We start from the raw sequence: 20,646 nt of genomic DNA on the forward strand, positions 1-20,646 counted from the left end.
CTCTCAACAAGTAAATATTTTGTATATATATCAGAAATATATTATAGTTATAGAGTTAACCCATAAAAGGATTAAAAGTTACCTGATATTGAACTTTCAGATGCCAAAACATGGACATTAGGTAAAATCAACTTTTGTGTTCTCATATATTTTCTGTTTACTATACTTTGGATGAATAAAAGTTACTGATTTCCAAATGTTAATTTTTAGTTTACTTGTTTACTGAATTTTCTTAATACTTATAGTAGATTTTCCAGGTGGTTCCGTTGAGTTTTCTAGATAGTGTGTCATAATGGTTATAATATTATCATTTCTTTTCTAAATTTTATACTTCTTTTTAAAAATATTCTTTAGTTGTAGATGGACATAGTATCTTTATTTATTTATTTTTATGTGGTGCTGAGGATCAAACCCAGTGTCTCATGCATGCAAGGCAAGTGCTCTGCCACTGAGCCACAACCCCAGACCATAAATTTTATACTTCTAATGAATTTATTTGTCTAATTACTTTGATATCTACAAGTCCAATATTGTATGATAATGCTAATATGAACATTCCTGTCTTGTTTCTGATACCAGTTGCAATTTTATAAGTATACACCATTATACTTTTGTACACAGTGTAATATTATCAATTATTTTACAAAGATCTTGTTTGAATTTTATAAATCTGTTAGTATATCACCAGATGATCTTATAACTTTTTGCATGAGATTCAGGTCCAGAAGGGTTCATAGAGGACTTCTAGTGTACCCTGAGAGAACAGATAATTCTAAGCTATGTCGCCTGTTTCAGAACCTACTGTATAAAATACTTCTATATCATAAAACATAACAATGATATCAAAATTCACAAAAGATTATATATTACATATGCATACAAAATATTAACTGCACACAAGCCTCACTTAGGAAAATGGATGCAAAAATTCTATACAGCAAACAATTCATCAAGGCATTAAAAGTAATAAGTTATGACCAAGCATTTCTTCAAGAATGCTATAACTCACTAAAAATGTATTATTAAAGTAATTCATATTAATTTGTCTAAGGAGAAAAATATGATGATGATATGCTGAAAAGGTAATCCTTGAAGAAATATGTTTCTTCTAGGGAAATAATCTACTTAGATTTTTAAAAAATCTCTTCTGGGAGGAAGAACAATGCAGTAGAGGAAGGGTGTCAAGGGGTAGGAAGGAGTGATGGAAAAGGCAGGAACTGCAAAACGAAATTGATCAAATTAAAAGTGGATTCCACTTTTACGTATACCTATAATACAAAAATTGAAAAAATAAATAAATGTAAAGAAGGCCAATAGAGTAGAGGAAGGCAATCAGTGGGAGGGAGGAAGAATGAGAAAAAAGAAGTGCTAGGAATGGAAATGGAGCAAATTATGTTATCTTCATTTATGAATGTCAAAATGAACTCCATTATTGTATATAACTATAATGCACTAATATAAACATTTTTAAAAATCACTTATGGGGTCAGTTTCAGAGAATTATTTTTTATAACTGCTTTACTAAGTTTTCAATCACTTAAACAAAGTAGTATTTATGAGTCTTTATTTTTCTTTTTCTGTTTTATTTTCCATGATCATTTCCTGTTTTATATATCTTTACTTTCTTTCTTGATTAGCTAGCAGCTTATTTTATCTAAAGTGTTAGTTTTCCAGTGTATTTATTTTTAACTATGTTCCTTTTTTTCTAACTCATTCTTTCCTTTATTTTTAGTAATTCCTTGACTCTACTTTCCTATAGTGAATTTTATTTTTACTGATAAAATATTAAATATAAATCTCATTCTGAGTACCACTTTAGATAGGCCTTATAAATTCTGATACAAGCATTATTTTTAGATATTATGTAATTTCAGTTTACATTTCCTCTTTGATTCAAGTATCAAGATAATAAGTTATTTCTGGGAAAGAATGAATTTATTTCTTAAATTTTGTTGTTATTGTTATTTATTTCCAGTTTTATCATATTATCAAAAGAAAATATTTGCTATAGTATTTCAAGTTCTCTAAATTTATTGAAATTATCTTTTCAGTCTAGTACATGGTTGTTTTGTTAATATTTTATAAGCAGTTGTAAAGAAAGTATATTCTTTAATCTATAGAATTGAGAAAAATATGAGATCTTCCTCATTAACCATGTTATTTAGGTCTATCATTTTCTCTCATTTCCAGACTCAGCTTACTAGATATTTCTTCTGAAACATCTTCTCAAACCTTGCACACTCCAAGACCAGATGTATTCCTTTCCTCTCTGCTTCTCTAGCACTTGTACTTCCCTTTATCTTACCAATTGTTGCATTGTATTATATTTGTTTATTTACTTGCCCAAACATTCAAGGTGCTTCAGAACAGGGTCTATGTCTTATATACTGCTGTATCCTAAGGATCTGACAGTTTTAATCACATAGAAGGACCTCAGAGTCACTTATTGAAAAAAATAGATAAATAGTATTGTAACTTTCTTATAGAAGAAAGAATTTAGAATTCCTCTTATATAAGAAAGCTGAAGGAAAGGAGGGAGACACTAGGTAGAAAATATCAAGGATAGATCAGAGTTATCTGGCAAGTAGGGAGTCTTCCAAACAAGTTATATAATAACAAGCCAGACACTGGCAGCCTACCACAAAGGTACACAGATGTGGGTCAGTAACACACCATCAGCCTAAATGCAACAGGAAAAATGGCAGTTGCCAGTATTCATCATCACTGTCATTTTCTACTTCCCTAATTCTGTATCCTTCTTATGAATATACCACTAATTTCATATTACTAATCTAGTCTCAATATTCAGGAACTTTCTCAGTCCTTTTTTCCCTTGTGCAATGAAAATTCCAGTCAATTAGGCCAATCTCAGTTGCGTTTTGGTTTTATTAAAATGATTTGTAATGAATTGTGACTGACTTTATCAACTTAATTTTTCAGGACATATGTACGTCCCCCAAATGGGAATCTACTAATCTAAATAAATCTTCTGAATAGTTCCTCCATCTCTATGTCTAATTATGCTTTGGGAATGTATGGAATGCCTTTAGAGCAGGAATCCATATTCAATCTTGCCCTTTGCTTTTCTTTCCCTCATCTGGAAATTGAGAGAATTCCATTAACTGATCTAGAAAGTTGCCTCGGCTCTGGAGTTCTAAGACTGCTATCCTATCATCTGGCTTTTGCAAATTATTCTAAATAACCCAAATCACCATTGGAGAATTAGTGAGGACATGCAAAGCAAATATTTAATTCACAATAAGTGCTCAAATGGACATGAGTGGAAAGAATAAAAAACATCCCAAGTAGTAAAACTAGATTGAATATATGAAGTCACAGTGAAAGAAATAAGGCTTAACCTAGTACCAGGCATAGATTTGCTCTCAATTGGTCCTTTGACATTGGGAAAATCTCTCAAGGACTCTGACCTCAGAATCTCTATAACTATGGTATATAGAGATAGAATAGGTTATTATTCAACTTTTGGAAGATCAATGTACCTTACACAACATATATTAGTTGTCCATGGTGACAATGTGCTTCATAATGTTAGGAGAAAAATAGGCCAAAATTATACAAACTTAGAATTTTCATTATGTTACTCATTAATGATATGCCTTTAATATTACCACCATGAATCATAACACTGAATTGTAAAGCATAAGTGTATCTCTAATAGCATTTGGGAGAATATAAACTGGAATTTACATTGTTTATCTAAAATTCCTGAAGAATAATTTTGCCTAGTTTTCTAAAAATTAATAGTTTGAGATTCAAAGGTAAAATTCAGCTGTTTCAGGCCAGAGGGTGATTTTAAAACAAGAATCTTTGGAGAAAACAGCTCCCACTTACAGCATTACTTTCAAGATATAGACATTACCCTAAATCTTTAAAGTGCTTATATCCAGGAAGATGTCACAGGAGACTGACTCTCACATTTAACTTTAATGAAGATCTTAAATTAGATGAAACTATTAATTAATCTAACTAATTTGCAATACTCAAGGCATTGACTCTAATGACATTATGGAAGTATAAGAGGTCAATTCCACCATGATGATGAGTGTTAACATGCTTGAGGACTTATAAGGTACCAGATCCAGTTCTAAGCACTACCTACTTATTTCATGTGTATCTCAATACTTACAGCAAAACTATGAAGTAGGTTCCATTATTATCTCCCATTTCTCAGCTTAGAAATTCAAGGCACAGCATCATGTCATTAAGTATCTTTTAGTGAAATGCTACTAATATTTTTAATTGATGTCCTGTTGAAAGGAGTAAATTCTACTTTGGTAACATCTACATATTTATAGGCTTAAAATATAACCATGATTCCATCTTCTTAAGGAGCTTCATGCTTAGCAGAACACATATTATTTATATGATATTTCTACAAATAAAGTGTTCCTCTTATTTCCCTGACCCCAGGAGGGTTGGTATATGCTAAATAATTCTTGCACAGGATTAAGAAATACTAGTTTCTGTTACAGTTATACAATTCTAATTTCATAAATTTGAAACTGGCTGTGCAGAGCAACAAGGAAAGTGATGAGAGTTAAATTATATGGGTCATAGAGATTCCAAATTGATTTGGTACTTACTTCTTCAGGCTACTTTTTGAACTATGTCAATGCTCTGCTCTTATTGGTAATGTGCAAACCAGACAGACATAGGGTGTTTTTTAATAATCAGGGTAGTTTTAGGAGTGTTAAGTCTGCTTTTTTGCCACTGTGACCAAAAGACCTGACAAGAACAATTTTAAGGAGGAAAAGTTAATTTGGGGGCTCACAGTTTCAGAGGTCTCATTGTACAGATAGCTGGCTCCATTCCTTGGGGCTCAAAGTGAGGCAGAACATCACTGAGGAAGAATGTAGTAGAGAAAATCAGCTCAGGAAGGGAGCAAGGGAGGGAGAGAGGGAGGGAGGGAGAGCAGGAGGGAGAAAGAGAGGGAATGGGAGAGAGAGCTCACCATGGACAAAATATAAACCCCAAAGGCACACCCTCATGGACCCACCTCCTCCAGCAACTCCCCATGTGCCTGCAGTTACCACTCAGTTAATTTCTATCAGAGAATTAACACACTGATCAGGTTAAGGCTCTCATAACCTAATCATTTCACCACTAAAGCTTTTGCATTGACTCATGGGAGTTTAGAGGAGATATCTCACATCTAAACCATAACAAGGATAATGTGTGGTATCTCTGTCATCCTGGTTCTACATGGTCACTAATATGGCAGTCATTGTTTTTGTATCAGGCTTCCATGATCTAACTTGAGGTTTGGGTTTTTTCAGTAAAGTGCAGATTCAATAACAAGTATTATGGATGCAAACTGGTTGGGAGGTGGTCACGGAAAAAACTAGAGAATATGGAATATAAATAGGGAAGGGAGAAAATAACATAACAGCATATTATTGAGTTGGTTACCATGGAAGGCAACTAGGTTTCAATCATGCTGAGGATTCACTAAAAACTGTGAAACTCTCTTAAGACTTGCCCCACCAAGTAATAGGAAATCTGGGATCTTTGTCTAATACCTCTATCCTCCTGTGGTTGAGGGCTTCCCCTGGGAGTATTCTAGGTTTCTTTGTATACATGCTGAGAAAATTACTAACGTGCCAGAGAAATCTCTCAAGCAGAAAAACAATACCTTAAGATGAGTTTCTGATGGTTAACATAATTGACCATGCACTCTGCAGGTAAACTCAGGGTACCTACTACACACATGTGATTATTTTTTCATCAGCACCATTTGTTTCTGAGCAAGGAAGTCACCATTTTTGCCAAGTTATACCTGGCACATAAAGATGGTCAATGAATACACATTGTTAGATAATACCAAAAGTAGTAAGGCTGAATAGAGGGCACAAAGGTTGCTATTGGGGCTCACAATTCTAATAACCTTAAAATTTGGACCCCATACTGCTATTGACTTGGCTTCCTCTTTCTCATCACTTTTCCTTTGAGTCACAGGATCTTAAAATAACAGAATCTTTAGAAATGATCAGTTCAAACTTTTTAGATGTTTTTTTCAATCTCAAAGGAGGAATTTGAGGGCCATAAAGGTAAAATGATGTGAAGGAGTCTGCAAAGTCCACCAGTGGCAAAGCCAAGACCAACATCCCTAGCATATTCTCAGTGCTCTCTCCATCATAGCCCTTCTGCCTCCTCTTAGTTTATGTAAATCCTACAGGATTTATTTCTATTAAGAGACTGAAATTGATCTAAACTCTCTGAGGCAGATATGTGTAACTGATATTAGAAACTGATAGGCTCAATGAGCCTAACTAAACTGTTTTCACACTTACAATTTATCTTTTAAGTATTCTGTACACTTTCACAATGAAAAATAATAATGCCTCCTGATGGTGTGGCTTTTTTTCAGTTCCTCAAGACATTTATTTATGTCATTTTATTCCAAGAAGCTGTAGGATTTCTTTTTAATTACTAACAGACTCCTGCAGGCTAGTATCTATTGCAAATAAGTATCTAATTATTAGTGGATGATTTGTGCTTTGGATTTTTGTGGTAAAAAGAGAGGCATGGAGCTGACTTGCAGTCAAAATGCTACTCAGCTACAGAAAATGGGCACAGTGGAGATATGATCTTTGGTAATTTACACTAACAAAAAGGGAGATCACCAGCCTGGCCAGAGGCTTTTTTTATGACATTAATTCCCAACCACTGATTGACTCATAGCTTCTTTTCTTTTTTATTTCCCTACATGGAACCTGAAGCATGGTAGGGCCCTAGAATTTTTCCATTTTAGTTTTACTTTGCATGGTATGAAACAGTAGGTCGCTGATTAGCTTCAAGAGCTTTAGGTTAGAACACACTAGGCTTAAGTGGCCAGAATCCCATGCCAAGAAAAGGAGGTTTCTGTCAAGTTGGCTCCCATGGAGACATACTTGCTGACCTGCAGCTTCCACTGTGAGCTCACATTAAAGTACAGAGCTGATGTTAAACCAGGCCACAGGTCAGAGGCTGGACAGGAAAGCTTTTCAGCTACAATTGACTATCATTCAACTGAAATTAATATTTCATGCCATACTCTCATCAGTGAAATACTCTGACCCTCCACCAAAGCAATTCCCATCCGTCCTGCTGTAACACTCAGCTGCATTGTAAGGAACCTCCATACCAGGAGTACAGTCCTTGTTCATGGGGAAATAGCTCCTTTATCAGTGAAAGTTGAACTGGGCTTCTAACATTGCCCCTATTTTGTAGCCCCAATCACCCATTTCCTAAATACCTTACCACCAGTCATCTCAGAGGTCAGCTTTCATTAGGAGTACACTATTCATGACTGTCATGGGATGACAAAGAACTTGCATGTATTTACCCAATACAGGTCCATCCACTTTTATAGGGTTCCAAGTTTCAGAAATTGTCAAGAGTAAGACATTTAGTCAGTGACACCTTCTTAATCTGGTCTCTTCATCTCTTTCTAAGGGGCATAGCCAATGTAAAAATCATATGCCAATAAGCTCAGCTCAGGGGATGGACACTCTTCAGCTCTTCTATACTCTTCCTCTCATTAAGGCCCCTCTTGGGGGCCACAAGATGCAGACCAGGAGAAAATCTTTGTTACCACCATATACACTACCAACTAGTCCAAAGCCTTTCACTTAAAGCAGTCTAAAGGACAGGACTGGATTGTTTTTATTAAATTCACCTTTTCTATTTTCTTGCTCACAAGTATGAAATTTGAACTTGGGGCAGGGTGGAGTTGGGAAGTAAATAAAGAAATGGACAAGACACAAGAAAGTGAAGCACCAATTGCTGACTGAGAAAGCAAATTAAGGAGATTGTGGTTATCTGTCATCTTTGAACATTTTTATCACAGTACCTCCATGGCAGTAGGTGTGAAAGCGCTTCTGTTTCTTACTTGTCCATCCATCTGCATGTACTTTCTCACCTCTTCCACATCAGATATTGTCATCTGGTGAAATTACAGTCTATAATTCCTCTGACTCACCTCCAGAGAGGGAAGTTCTCTAGGGGTCAATGAAAACAAAACAAACAACAACAACAAACCAACAACCAGAGTTTGGAGTCAAGTCAAATTAATTGTGACTTTCAGCTCAACCATCCTTTAGCTGTATAATTTTGGCAAAGTTAATGAGTAAATTTAGTTTTGCTATCCTATAATGGAGATAACTCATAATGTTGTGTATTTCAAGCTTTTTTTTGATGATGGTGATATTGGTGATTTGGTTTTGTTTGGTTTTTGCAATAGAATATCTCAGCCCTCATGACATACAAGAGTACTCACTGCAGTGATGCTCCATTTTATGTGAACTTAGAATATGTGCATTTAAAATAGGGCAATATAAAAATACTAATAAAGTCTTAATGCATGCAGAGAACATGAAATACAACAGATTGTACTTTACATTTATTCCTCTGGGGAAAACTGCCTTGAATTATGCAAGTTTTGAATTATGCAATGTCTTCAGGAGCTTATCCCTTGCAAACCAATGTGACTGAGCATCTACAATCTGCCAAATGAGCATTAAGATTTACATAAAATGTCTTACTCAATCCTTCAATGACCCCATGGGACTAGAATCCTTGAGCCCCTACCTCAATATGAAATATGAAGAAACTGAGATTCTGAAAGGTTAAGTAATTTTCCCAGGTTCATTGGTCATTCAGCTAGGATTCAATTACAAGTTGGCTTGGCTCCAAAGATGCTTCTATTCTTTCTTAATCTGTCAATCAATCACTCTCTCTCCTCTCCCACCCGTCTTGCACACATACACTGACTTCACAAACATCTATTAAGTGAAGCATCATCTCATCATCCCCCAAAAGCTTATGGTTGTCTTTCTAATACTGAGATAACCCAACTGGCTCTCTTCTTAAATGGGGCTGTTTTTCCAATAGTAGACCATTTGCTACTGACCTCCTACTCCTTTCTTTTTCCTGCTCGTTAGAGAAGAAACATATATCATTTGTTTTGTCCCTGAAGGTGAAGCCACAGGAAGTAGATCATGGCAAAAATCAATAAACCTATCAGCTGAAAATGTAATGAAATATGGCAGACACAAGCACAGGGAAGAAGGTAGCGCCTAGTCCTGCTCCCTCCAAATGCAACCTCCTCCTCACCTTGGCTCCCCCAGCTGCCTATATTTGCAAAGGGCTGATACTCAAGGAGAGTATTTCTGAAGTGTCCCTATGATTCTACTAACAATGGATATCACCTGGTATTCCTTGTGTATGCTTGGACTGGCAGTTCTACTCTTCTTACCTCTCCTCACAAAGAACTCACTTGGATATTGAGTTTTGTCAAGCTACTTTGAAGAGTTTCCAGAATGCCATAATGACAGAAGTTTATTCATCTTTAGTAATAATATCAATTAACTAAGCCTGTGTACTGCCTGGATGCCAAACAAACTCACTGATCCCCAAAGGTTGTTCAGGACCATCTGAAATTGGTTGGTTCCTGCAGAAACCAGGCTGGAAGGCACTGCCACCCAATGGATATTTCTGCAAACAACATCTTCATGAGTTGTGTTTATTTAACTACTTTGCATAGAATCCAATAAGACTATTAGACATAAAGAAAAAAATGGGGAGGGGGAGGCGATACTATAATAGGCTAGGTAGTCAGTACTGTCATCATCCCTCTTTGCCAAAGAAATCTGATTTTCCCAGCATTAAACAGCAGGTGTGAGATCTTTAATTAGGCAATAAAAATGGCAACTTGGCAGTGAAACTATAAAGATAAAATTGTGTAACACCATAAATCTTTGGCACCAAAATTAATTTGACTATTTTTATTTTTTCTGATGATACAGTGACTGAGTATAGATAAAAGAAAAAACAGAAAAGGAAAGCCAGAATTCTCATTTCTATCTTTGTTGATTACTAGCTGTGTAAGTTCTAGACATATATTTAATAAGCTAATTTTTTCCTTCATAAAATGGGGATGGAGAAAGTGGTGGTATAATTCATTGCACTCAATAAAAGGCAAGTTGATTAAAGATACCAAAGGCTTCTATTCCATATAATGGAAGCACATCTCAGGCTACTGTGGCTAACAGGTATTCTTCATTTCAACAAGTGTGTTAATCAAAATTAATTAAAAATTTTCCAGTTCTAAATTAGATAAAATGAAATTATACTGTACAGAGCAGAAAAGCTTCTATTCTGCTTTAGCAATGGTTTGCAGGCATAGTTTGAGAATAATTAAACATTGACTCAAGCAGGAGAGTGTGAGAGATCACTGCACTTAAAGAAAAATATCTGAGAAAAGTAAGATTGCTCTATGAATTCCATTTTGTCACTTTTCTATTAAAAACAATATTTGGTTGGTCATAGCCATTGTGAATTCTCTCCATTATAGAGAACTTCCCTTCTCTGTACATGTCATAAGCAGTCCTCTTTGATTGGCTGCTGGAAGTATGTCACAACTCTCTGGGGTCAGCCTGGTGGCTGGAAATGTGGATATACTTTAGTTGACACATTGTCACAGGGAAGTCTTTGCCTAAGGAATGGAGAGGGTGTCCAAGCTGTAAGGACATTCAGGTCATCCTCATACAATGATGATCCAGTCTTTTATCCTGGGGAAATAAGGAGTAGAAAAATGGCTCAACACAGGAAAAACTGGCTTTTTGACACAGGAAACACTACAGTGTCTGAAAATAGAAAAAAATAAATTGTAGGGTTAAAATAAATTCATGACTTGATTTTCAACTTTGAAACTAAACTGAGAATGTAGTTCATGGGAAAAACTAACTCAAGAAAATTTGCTCAAGTTTTTAAAAACTGCCAAGACAGTATTGGAAAGAACATTAAAGGAAAATATCTCTAGAGAATATTGACATGATGCCAAAACAACCAAGCAATTAACTGAATTCTACCATCTAACTGATATGTTCAAAAAACAGATAAATGTTTATATAGTGTCATGAAAACCTAAACTACTTGATTGGCTCTACTTTTCTGCCAGAGATTTATAAACTCTGTGAGTTGCAAAGTTATAGATATAATAAGTGTTCTTTCCCATAGTAAATGCAAATCAAGAGTAATCCAGACATAATGAGCTATCAGTTCTAAAATATGTGAGCTAAAATTTTCTTCCTTATAATTATCCTTTTATAGCTGACCCTTAATATAAAGCACTGATTATGAAAGGAATTTGAATTTATATATTGCTTGGAAAATTTGACAATCAATATAAATTTATGGGCACTTACTAAATGGCCAAAGACTTGTCCTCAGTCACAGATAGAAAAAAAAAACATTATTAAATCTTATACTTTGAATATTCTATACTTTGGGTGGATACAGCATATATTCATTAGGTAAATATTAAACTAAACAATTCTAACTGTAAGAGCATTAGAAATTCTAAAGATGAGTTGGTACACTGTAGGCTAGGATAGGCAAAGAAAGTATCACTTTGGAAATGGAATTTGAGCTATTCCTTGAGGAATTGTCTGGAAATAAACAGGTAAAAAAATGCAGGAAGAATGTAGATCAGTATTCCTCAATCCTATAACACTATTATTTGGGGGACTAAGTAATTCTTTGTCAAGGGTGGGCATCCTATGCTTTGTTGGGTACTTAGCAGCATCCCTGTATTCCTCTACCTCTAAAATCAATAGCAACTCTGCACTTCTCAGTTTATATGATCAAAACCATCTTTATATACTGCTGAACAGGCTGGGGATATACCTCAGTTGGTAGTGCTTGCCTCACATGCATAAGGCCCTGGGTTCAATTCCCAGCAACACACACACAAAAAATGATAGATACCGCTGAATGTCCTAGAGAACAATATCATCTCTGGTTGAGGACCACTGAACTAGACATAGATCTCTGGGTTTGGAGCTTTCTTCTCCATCTTGGGGATCAATTTCAAAATTATTGGCATTTGGGCTAGATAAGTTTTTGATGGGGCCACTCCTGGGTGTTATGTTTAGCAACATCCTTGATCTCAATCTACTAGATACCAGTAGCACCTCCCTCTGGTTGTGATAACCAAAACTATCTCCAGACATTGCTAAATGTCTCCTGGGGTGCGAAATCACCTCCTTCATTTAGGAACCACTGATACAGACAATGAGTCATCAGTGAGAATGGATTTGACTTCCTCAGGAGTAAATAAAATTGCTTAAACAAAACCCAAAGTCTGTGTTAGGAAAGAGTGGAATAAGATTGAGTAACTAGAGGAGACACATGCTGTGCAGGATCTCAAACACCAGAGCTTATAATAGGCTGCCACCAGTAGTTCCTAACCACATATGTTTCAAAATGAAATTGGTGCTTTAAATTTAATCATAGAGAGGCAAAAGGACTAAGTGCCACAGGGAGGAACTGAATGCAGAAGGACCAGTTATGAAGATGTTATAATAATAATCAGGTCTAAGCATCAATGCTGGGATTGTAGTGAAAAAAAGAGAAAAAGAGTAAACCCAAGGGTATTTTGCAGAAAGAAATGTTGAGTCTGTTCAGTAGAGTGAGTATTAGAGATAAAGGCAAGGAGGAAACCAGTGTTAAAACCAGGGTTGCTTGTGAGAAGAAATATTATAATGAGATGATTAGAAAAGGAGGGGATGTTAATGAGTTTGATTTTACAAATACTAACTGTAGACATCTTAGAATCAACACAGGTGTGCTTGAGAAGTCAGGAATGCAGGATGGATTTGGGAGCTTTGAAAACACAATGCCCTGAAATCTCTAAGGATTAACTAAGGTTGCTTTCTCATTCACATCGCACTCTACTCTGAAGCAGGTGGCCCTAGATCTTTTAGGAACCCAGGCTTCTTCCATCTTATGGCATTTACATCTTGAACAAATGACACTCAAGGTGGCTATAGAAGGGTTAAAATCCAAAGATCTCATGGAAGATTTTAGAGGCTCTGAAGTAGCACGTACAACTTCTGCCACATGCCTTTGGGGATCCAACTGCACTGGCATATCTAGTTTTGCTGGTAGAAGAAATAGGATGCATGGGAACTTGGACAATCTCTGGTATAGGAAAGATACAGATACATACACACACACACACACACACACACACACACACACCACTCCTATCACTCCATGTACATATGAATAAAAAGAAAGCTATAGGTCTGGATGAATTCATTGAGGATTTGAAGAAGGAATAGAAATTGAATAGGATAGAATTCACAGAACACAGTAAATGGAAGATGTTCCACAAAGGATTCAGAGATATTGTCAGAGAACCTAAAAGAGAACCAGCCCTGTGTAGAAGTGGAAAGTGTCAAAAAAAAGTAGAGGCAAATTCCCATAAGAAGGGAAAAAGTTTGCTTTTGCTAAGACTTTGGCTTTTGGATCACCATGATAATTACAAGAAGACTTATATTCTGTACCCTACTTCAAAACTATCATTAGCTAATCATCATGAGCAATTTAACACCAAACCTATCTGGCTTTCAATGACATTTTGCTGGCCCATCCGTTTACCTCTCACCATGCAACCCCTGAGTACCCAACATGTCCATGTCACTGGGTTTCTCACCATCTCCCAATTCCACTGTATTCTTTCCCATTCTTAGGGTTTTGCCTTTACAGCTTTTTCTACCCAACAAAGTACTGGCTTTCCTCAAGCCCTAAATTAAATGCTGCCCCTTTCAAAATTGAAGGCTTTTCCCCTATCAACATCAGCCTCCCCACATTCCACCAGTTTTTGGTCCTTCCTCTATTCTAACATGTAGAAACATCTACATTGCATCAGTTATGCATTCATGTGACTGTCTCGCTCAACAGACCATGGGTTTCTTAAGCCCTGAAACAATGCCACAGGGAAGTGCAACACCAGTACAAACAAGACTACAGTCTAGGTCACAGGGTGGCAAATGTTTTCTTGTGAGACCATTTAGTATTTTAGGATCTGGGGGCCATTAGGTTTTTGTCACCACTGTGCCATTTTAATACAAAAGCAGCCATAGATAATATATAAATAAAAATTACTGTGTTTCAATAAAACATTATTTACAGAGCATGTAGTAGGCCAGATTTGATCCGTGGGTCATAATTTGCTGTTCTCTAATCCCAGTGAAAGCTAATCCCAGTGAAAGCTACTTTCTGGTACACAGTGTGATGAAAGTCCTCTAAAGTATAATCTAGGAAGTTCTAGGAAGAATCAATATGCATATCTATCATCTTTATATCTTCTGCCCCATATCCCACAGGAAGTAAAATATCTTCCACATAGTAGACTCTAATCATTTTGTTTAAAAAATATTTTGGAATTAAATTTGCCCGAAAAGATACCAATTTAATGAATCATAATAGCATTTTGAGAGTTTAATTACCTTTGAAAACTGTCTTGCAAATTTGTAGTAAAGTAATTCAGGAAGGGATCATGTAAGCCCAAAAATCATAAAAAAGAATGAGACAGGAAAAAATGTGAGCAAAAAAACATGTAAGGATTAGGCCCCAAAGAGAGAGAATCTGACATTAGAGCTAGATAAAAGCTACAAAAAGGAATTTCAATCCTGAGGGACCAACACCAAGGGCATCACATCGTATGTAATAGACATCTCACAACACCCTCTAAAACTGTGTGAATAATGCATTTATTGCCAGCACTTCAATGCTGGAAAGATGTTTGTGATTTGGAGGAAACTCAGAGACCAACCAAAATGATTAAGAGACTAAAAGAATTCATTTATGAGCAGCTAAAATGAGGTCAAATACTTATGTGGCCTGCTGATGGTCAGAAGAAGATGTGGAAAAGGTCTACAAATTACTAAATATTGTACACATCAGGAAAGGGAGGAATGATGGTCAACTCTATTGGATATAGTTCTTGGTATGGACATATCTTAGGCACTGACAAATTGTTCTCTTTATTGGGTCTTAAAACATTTACAGGCCATCTGAATAATAAATAACTGGGAATACTGTGATTGGTAATGTTCTATTATTACAGGAGAGCGGGATTGTCCCAGAAGAGCAGCACAAGATAAAATTATTGCTTATTAAAATTTTCTGGGAATGCGAGGTGTGTTGAGAGAATTCAAAATTGCTAATATTCCTCTCTTAGAGAGGTTTCAAATACATGCAATTACAGATAATAGGATATAGTTGAGAATTACTGAAATTCAAGCACAAATATGCAGAAAACTTGATATTTCTTTCCTTTTTTCTTTCATTTATTTACTTATTCAATGATCCATTCATCCTAAATAGCTAATGTCAGGACCTGTGATGGTGATACAAATAGTAATATTGTACAGAACCAGTCCTCTAAAACAAACAAACAAATAAAAAATACTTTTACAGCCCATGGTTAGGGTCAGGGAAGCAGGTTAACTAAGAAAGAACAAATTCAATAGACAGTGTAAAATAATAAAGAAAAAAATGGCCCCTAACTCAGAAGGGAGGAAGAAAGAAGGTTAAGGAGGCTTCCTGAGGGAGTTGGTATTTGTGCCAGATGCTGAGGGATTCTGAGGATTCCATTAATCACACACACACAAAAAAAAAAAATGGGAATAAGCATCCTAAGTAGGAAGAATGATATATTTAAAGGGCTAGAGATGACAAAGTGCTAGACCACTGTGTCACAGCATATGTGGCACTGACAAGTAGTTTAAACTGTCTGAAACAAATAATGTAAGCAAGGCAGGCGGTCATCTTAAATAATTGGGACACAATAGGATTGTGATTTTTATTTTCCTTGTTAATACTTATCTTTTTCAGATCTCTTCCACTAACAAAATCACCCTTATACAGACAAACAGTTGCAAACAATCTATATACCACTTATTCTGTGCTTGACACTAGTTTTAGCTCTTTACTTATATTAAGTGGTTTTATCTACATAACAACTCCATGAGGTAAATACTATGATTGTTCATATTTTACAGGTTATACAACTTGTGGAAGTTAGAGATATAGTCAGCAGCAAAGTTGTGATTCTTACTTGGGATATTTCTCTCCAGAGTTCTGCTTTTAAGTCCTCTGTGCCACTGCTAACTTTCTAAGTCAAGAGTCTATTTTTCTATCATTTACTCCTATAATTCATCTAAAAACTTATCCAACAAATAAGCTGAGACAGTCAAATATTTGGGTGGAAAATGTTCATAGCAACAAAATTAATATTCGCAAAAATGAAATAGAAAATAAACTAAATATCCTATAATGTAAAATGATTAATCATAGCATGCACCATTATGCAAGCCTTGAGAATTATGATTTAGAAAAAAGTTAAATGACATTGGAAATACTATACAGGCCCAAAAGGGAAATGCAAGATACAAACTAATAGTATGTTTATATTCAGAAAAGAAATACATTAGTTAGATAATGTTTCAATTCTCATCATGGCTCTGTTACTTGTTAGCATTGTGACCTTGGGTAATAATTCAGCCCTTTTGTACTCCAGTTTCCTCATTAGCAAATGAGGCAATAAATTGTTTTGAGGGTCAAAATTAATACATATTCAATACTTACGATACTTGCTAGCAATCACTTAATGACAATATAAAAATTTAGAAAAGCCTATATAAAAATTAGAACTGAATAGCATACTCACCTGGCAGTTTTTAAAGTGTCTTTTGTAATCTGGGATCCAATGCTACAATATTATTCATTTCTTTTCTTCCCTATACTTTAAAAAATAATTGTAAATTGAGTGACAAAGGGGATATTATCCTTTGCAAATAAAAAGTATTTGATTTCAGAATCTGCATTGTTAAATTATAAGACTTACTAAACACTTAACCAAACACCAAAGGGCTAAAAATATAGTTGTTTTTTTTTTTTTTTTTTACCAGATACCTTCTCAAGGTTAGAGCCCTGATATTTTGGTTGAATACTCTTGAACTGTGTGAATTTAATACTAGTTAGAACTGTTGTCATGTCACGATCAATAAATAGATGGAAATTACAAATTGGTTTTTAAAAAGCCTAAGGCTATGCAGAGTTTATTTCTCATTCAAGTTTGAAATTATCTTAATTATACTTATTTTTAGGTGTCAGAAAGATTAAAAGGAAGTGAGCAGTTTTAAAAATAGGGTCCTCTTCATTTTACCTGAAAGTTTTATTTTTCTCTTTTTTATTAAAGAGATCTAATGTTTTTAATTGATAAGTAAAAATTTTGTATACTTATAATATACAACACAATGTTTTGAAATACCTATACATTGTGGAATGGCTAAATCAAGCTATTTAACATATGCATTTACTTAAACAGATTTTGTAGTGAGAACAGTTAAAATCAATTTGGAGCTACTTGAGCAGTCGGGCTATACTGAGCAGGGATGAAGCTACTTGAGCAGTCAGGCTATACTGAGAAAGATGGAACAAAGCAAACAGGGCAGGGGGCCATGTGACTTTCACTGCTCTGCCCAGGATCTTCTAAGTAGAACCAATGCATTACTTATACACTTACATTTTAGATGTCATAATCTTTTTTTAACTTTTTGATTGACACACAGTATTTTTTACATACTAATGAGGTACAATGTGATGTTTTGAGGTATTATTTTCCTTGGTACTGGGAATTTAACCCAGGGCCTCATACATGCTAAGTGTATGCTTTATCACAGAGCTACATGCCACCCCACAATGTGATGTTCAGATTCATGTATATATTGAGTAATAATCAACTCAAGGTAATTAGCATGTCCATAACCTTTTATCATGTCTCTCTGATAAGTAAAATAAACATTCTCTCTTCTACTTTGAGCTATATATCATTGTTATTCATATCCACCTGTACATAACACAGAACATCAGAATTTATTACTCCTATCACAATGCACCTGATTATCCATCCCTCTGCAACATCACCAACCCCCTACTCTCACAGTCTCTGGTAACCACTATCCTAATCTCAACTTCTCTGAGACCAATTTTTTTGAGATATCACATGTGTAAGATCATGAAGGGTTTGCTTTTCTGTACCTAACTTATTTCACTTAACATAATATCTTCTAGTTCCATCCATGTTGATGCAAATGAATATAATTCTACCTTTTTATGGCATAATAGGACTCCATGGTGTATATATACCACATTATATTTTTTGTGGTGCTGGGGATTGAACCCAGGGCCTTATACATGCAAGGCAAGCACTCTACCAACTGAGATATATCCCCAGCCCCACATTATCTTTACCCATTTCTCTGTTCATGAACATTTAGGCCATTTATTGCAGAACTATTCACAATAGCTTACCAACTTTTTTAGGGAAAGGATAGAAAGAAAATCTTTGACTCAGGAAATGAGGTTATTCTGCTGCTCACACCATTAGGAATCTGATTTTCCTGAAAGTTTTCATTGCTTTTCTCTCTCTCCCCAAACCTCTCTCCCTTTCTCTCTCTCAGGTCTCCTATGTAAAAGCGATTGACATTTGGATGGCAGTGTGCCTTCTGTTTGTGTTTGCTGCCTTACTGGAATATGCAGCGGTGAACTTTGTCTCCAGGCAACACAAGGAGTTCCTACGCCTCCGAAGAAGACAGAAGAGACAGAATAAGGTACAGTGGGCCCTCAGTACAAAGTTATGTACAACCTGGGGTGATTAATCAGGCAATATAATTCAGAAAACAGAACACAGAATGACCAAGAAGCTGAAGTTAATTTGTGTTCTAATTTGTCTTAGTGTGTTTATTGTTATTCAAATCAGTCTTTTAAATTTTGGGATGGAATTATCAGATTTGGCAAATAAAAATATAGGAAATGCAGTTAAACTTGAATTTCAGATAAATAAACAATTTTTATTATGAATATGCCCCAAATATTGCATAGTATATACTTAAAAATAATTTTCTTAGTATATTTGAAAATCAAATTTTACTGAGCTCTCTATATTTTATCTGGCAACTCCAATTAGGTATGTATATCCAATTTGAAAATGTTACTTTAAAATTCTTGCTATTTTGAATGTTGATAATTTGTGTGTATGTGACCATGTGTGCACATAACTGATCTGATTGACTTTTTTTCATCAATTGTTCCGGTTTTATGTAAATAATGCCCTCATGGTAATAGCATGTCCATCATGTAGACTGCAACTTGACATATCCAATTAAACTGATCTTATTGCCTCAACTTCAGTGTAGAAACCTAAGCCTTACACTATCCAGAGGTTTGAGGTTTGAAATATATACCTCAAGATCTCTAGTTCAAGACTATTATGCTAAGTGAAATAAGCAAGACCCAGAAAGTCAAAGGTGAAATGTTTTCCCTGATATGCAGAAGCTAGTACAAAATAAAGGGGGGGGGATGAGATGGGGGATTCCATCAAAATAGAAGAAAGATCATTGGAGTAGAAGAAGGGGATTGAGGGGCAGGAAGAAAGGACAGAATAAGGAAAGAACAGTGGAATGAATTGGACCTGAGTTTCCTATGTAATATATGAATATACTACAGAGACTCTAACCATCATGTATATGTACAAGACACTAATTTAAAAAAAAAAAACAAGCAAACAGCAGAAATATCAGTAGAGTAGAGGAAAGGGAACAGGAGAAGGAAAGGACTAGGGTAAGGGGAAGTACTGGTGACCAAGTTAGGGCAAATTATATTCCATACATTTATAATTGTGCCAAAATGAATCCTAATGGTATGTATAACTGACATAAACCAATAGAAAATGGAAAAATAGAAATACAGTTCAGCAGCTCTAAAACTTATCTGCATATTAGAATCAACTGGGTTTTATGTATTTTTGAGAATATTTTTTCATATTTATTTATTTATTTTTATATATTGCTGAGGATTGAACCCAGTGCCCACATATGTGAGGCAAGCACTCTACCACTGAACCACAACCCCTGCCCAATCAGTTGGGTTTTAATTTCCTGACCACATCCCACACCAATTAAATCCCCATTTCAGGATAGGATATAGGCATCGGTATTTCTGCAGCTCCCCCAGGCAATTCTACTGCATGGACATGTTTGGAAAGCACTGTTTTGGTTTATGACCAAATCTCATATAAGATACCAGAAGGCTTACAGCTGTTTTCTGTTTCAGACTCTGAGAGGGAAACATGCCCTTGGATATAAGAGAATATTACCTCTTGTAATAATATTGCTAGAGAACCAAGTTAAAATTTTAAGTATAGTATAACTAAAAAGAACAAATACAAATTAATAAATTTTAAGTATAATAGATTTTAAAAAATCTTTTCCCCCTAAAATTTGATAAATTGAACCTGCTGATGAATTTTTACTTACATGCTACGTTGTTAAAGCAAAACCAAAATGTTTCACTGTCAATCATTGCTTCCAAAATTCTAGATGTAAAGTTGAATGTTTGTTGTTATATATTGCTTACATGGAGTTTATATATGTGTGAGCTGAAGTCCTAACTGCATCTCCAAAAAGGTTTTCTGCATATACTCTAAAAAAGATAAATATATCCTACTGGCTGCCATCTAATACTCTTTGTTATGTTTTCAAACATTTTTGTCCTACCACAGCCTAAAGAAAACAAACATAGCATAAATATACTTTTTGGTGCACATTACTTCTTAATATTGGACCTTTATCAAGTTCTCTCTCTCTGCCTCCCTGTTGGTGCTAACCATTCCTTCAACCCATCCACAAAAGTCCTGTAAATAGTGGCACAAGGTCAGAGTCACTTTGCCACATAAAAAATATTAGATTGTGATGGTATTTCAGCACACAAACAATACAGAGTTTAAACAAC

General features: G+C 35.2%; 1 protein-coding gene across 2 annotated transcripts in view; it reads left to right on the forward strand.

The window, feature by feature from the left end:
* The window catches only part of GLRA2 (glycine receptor alpha 2), a gene marked incomplete at both ends in the record, with an annotated part of 188,371 nt that overhangs the window by 131,257 nt on the left and 36,468 nt on the right, over positions 1-20,646 (forward strand). For both annotated transcript variants that reach the window (XM_081277648.1, XM_081277647.1), the window contains one exon: positions 18,318-18,467. In XM_081277648.1, coding sequence (XP_081133774.1) covers positions 18,318-18,467 — 150 coding nt within the window. The remainder of the gene's footprint in view (positions 1-18,317; positions 18,468-20,646) is intronic.

Source organism: Spermophilus citellus (assembly GCF_964194105.1).
Source record: "Spermophilus citellus genome assembly, chromosome: X".
Lineage (NCBI taxonomy): Eukaryota > Metazoa > Chordata > Mammalia > Rodentia > Sciuridae > Spermophilus > Spermophilus citellus.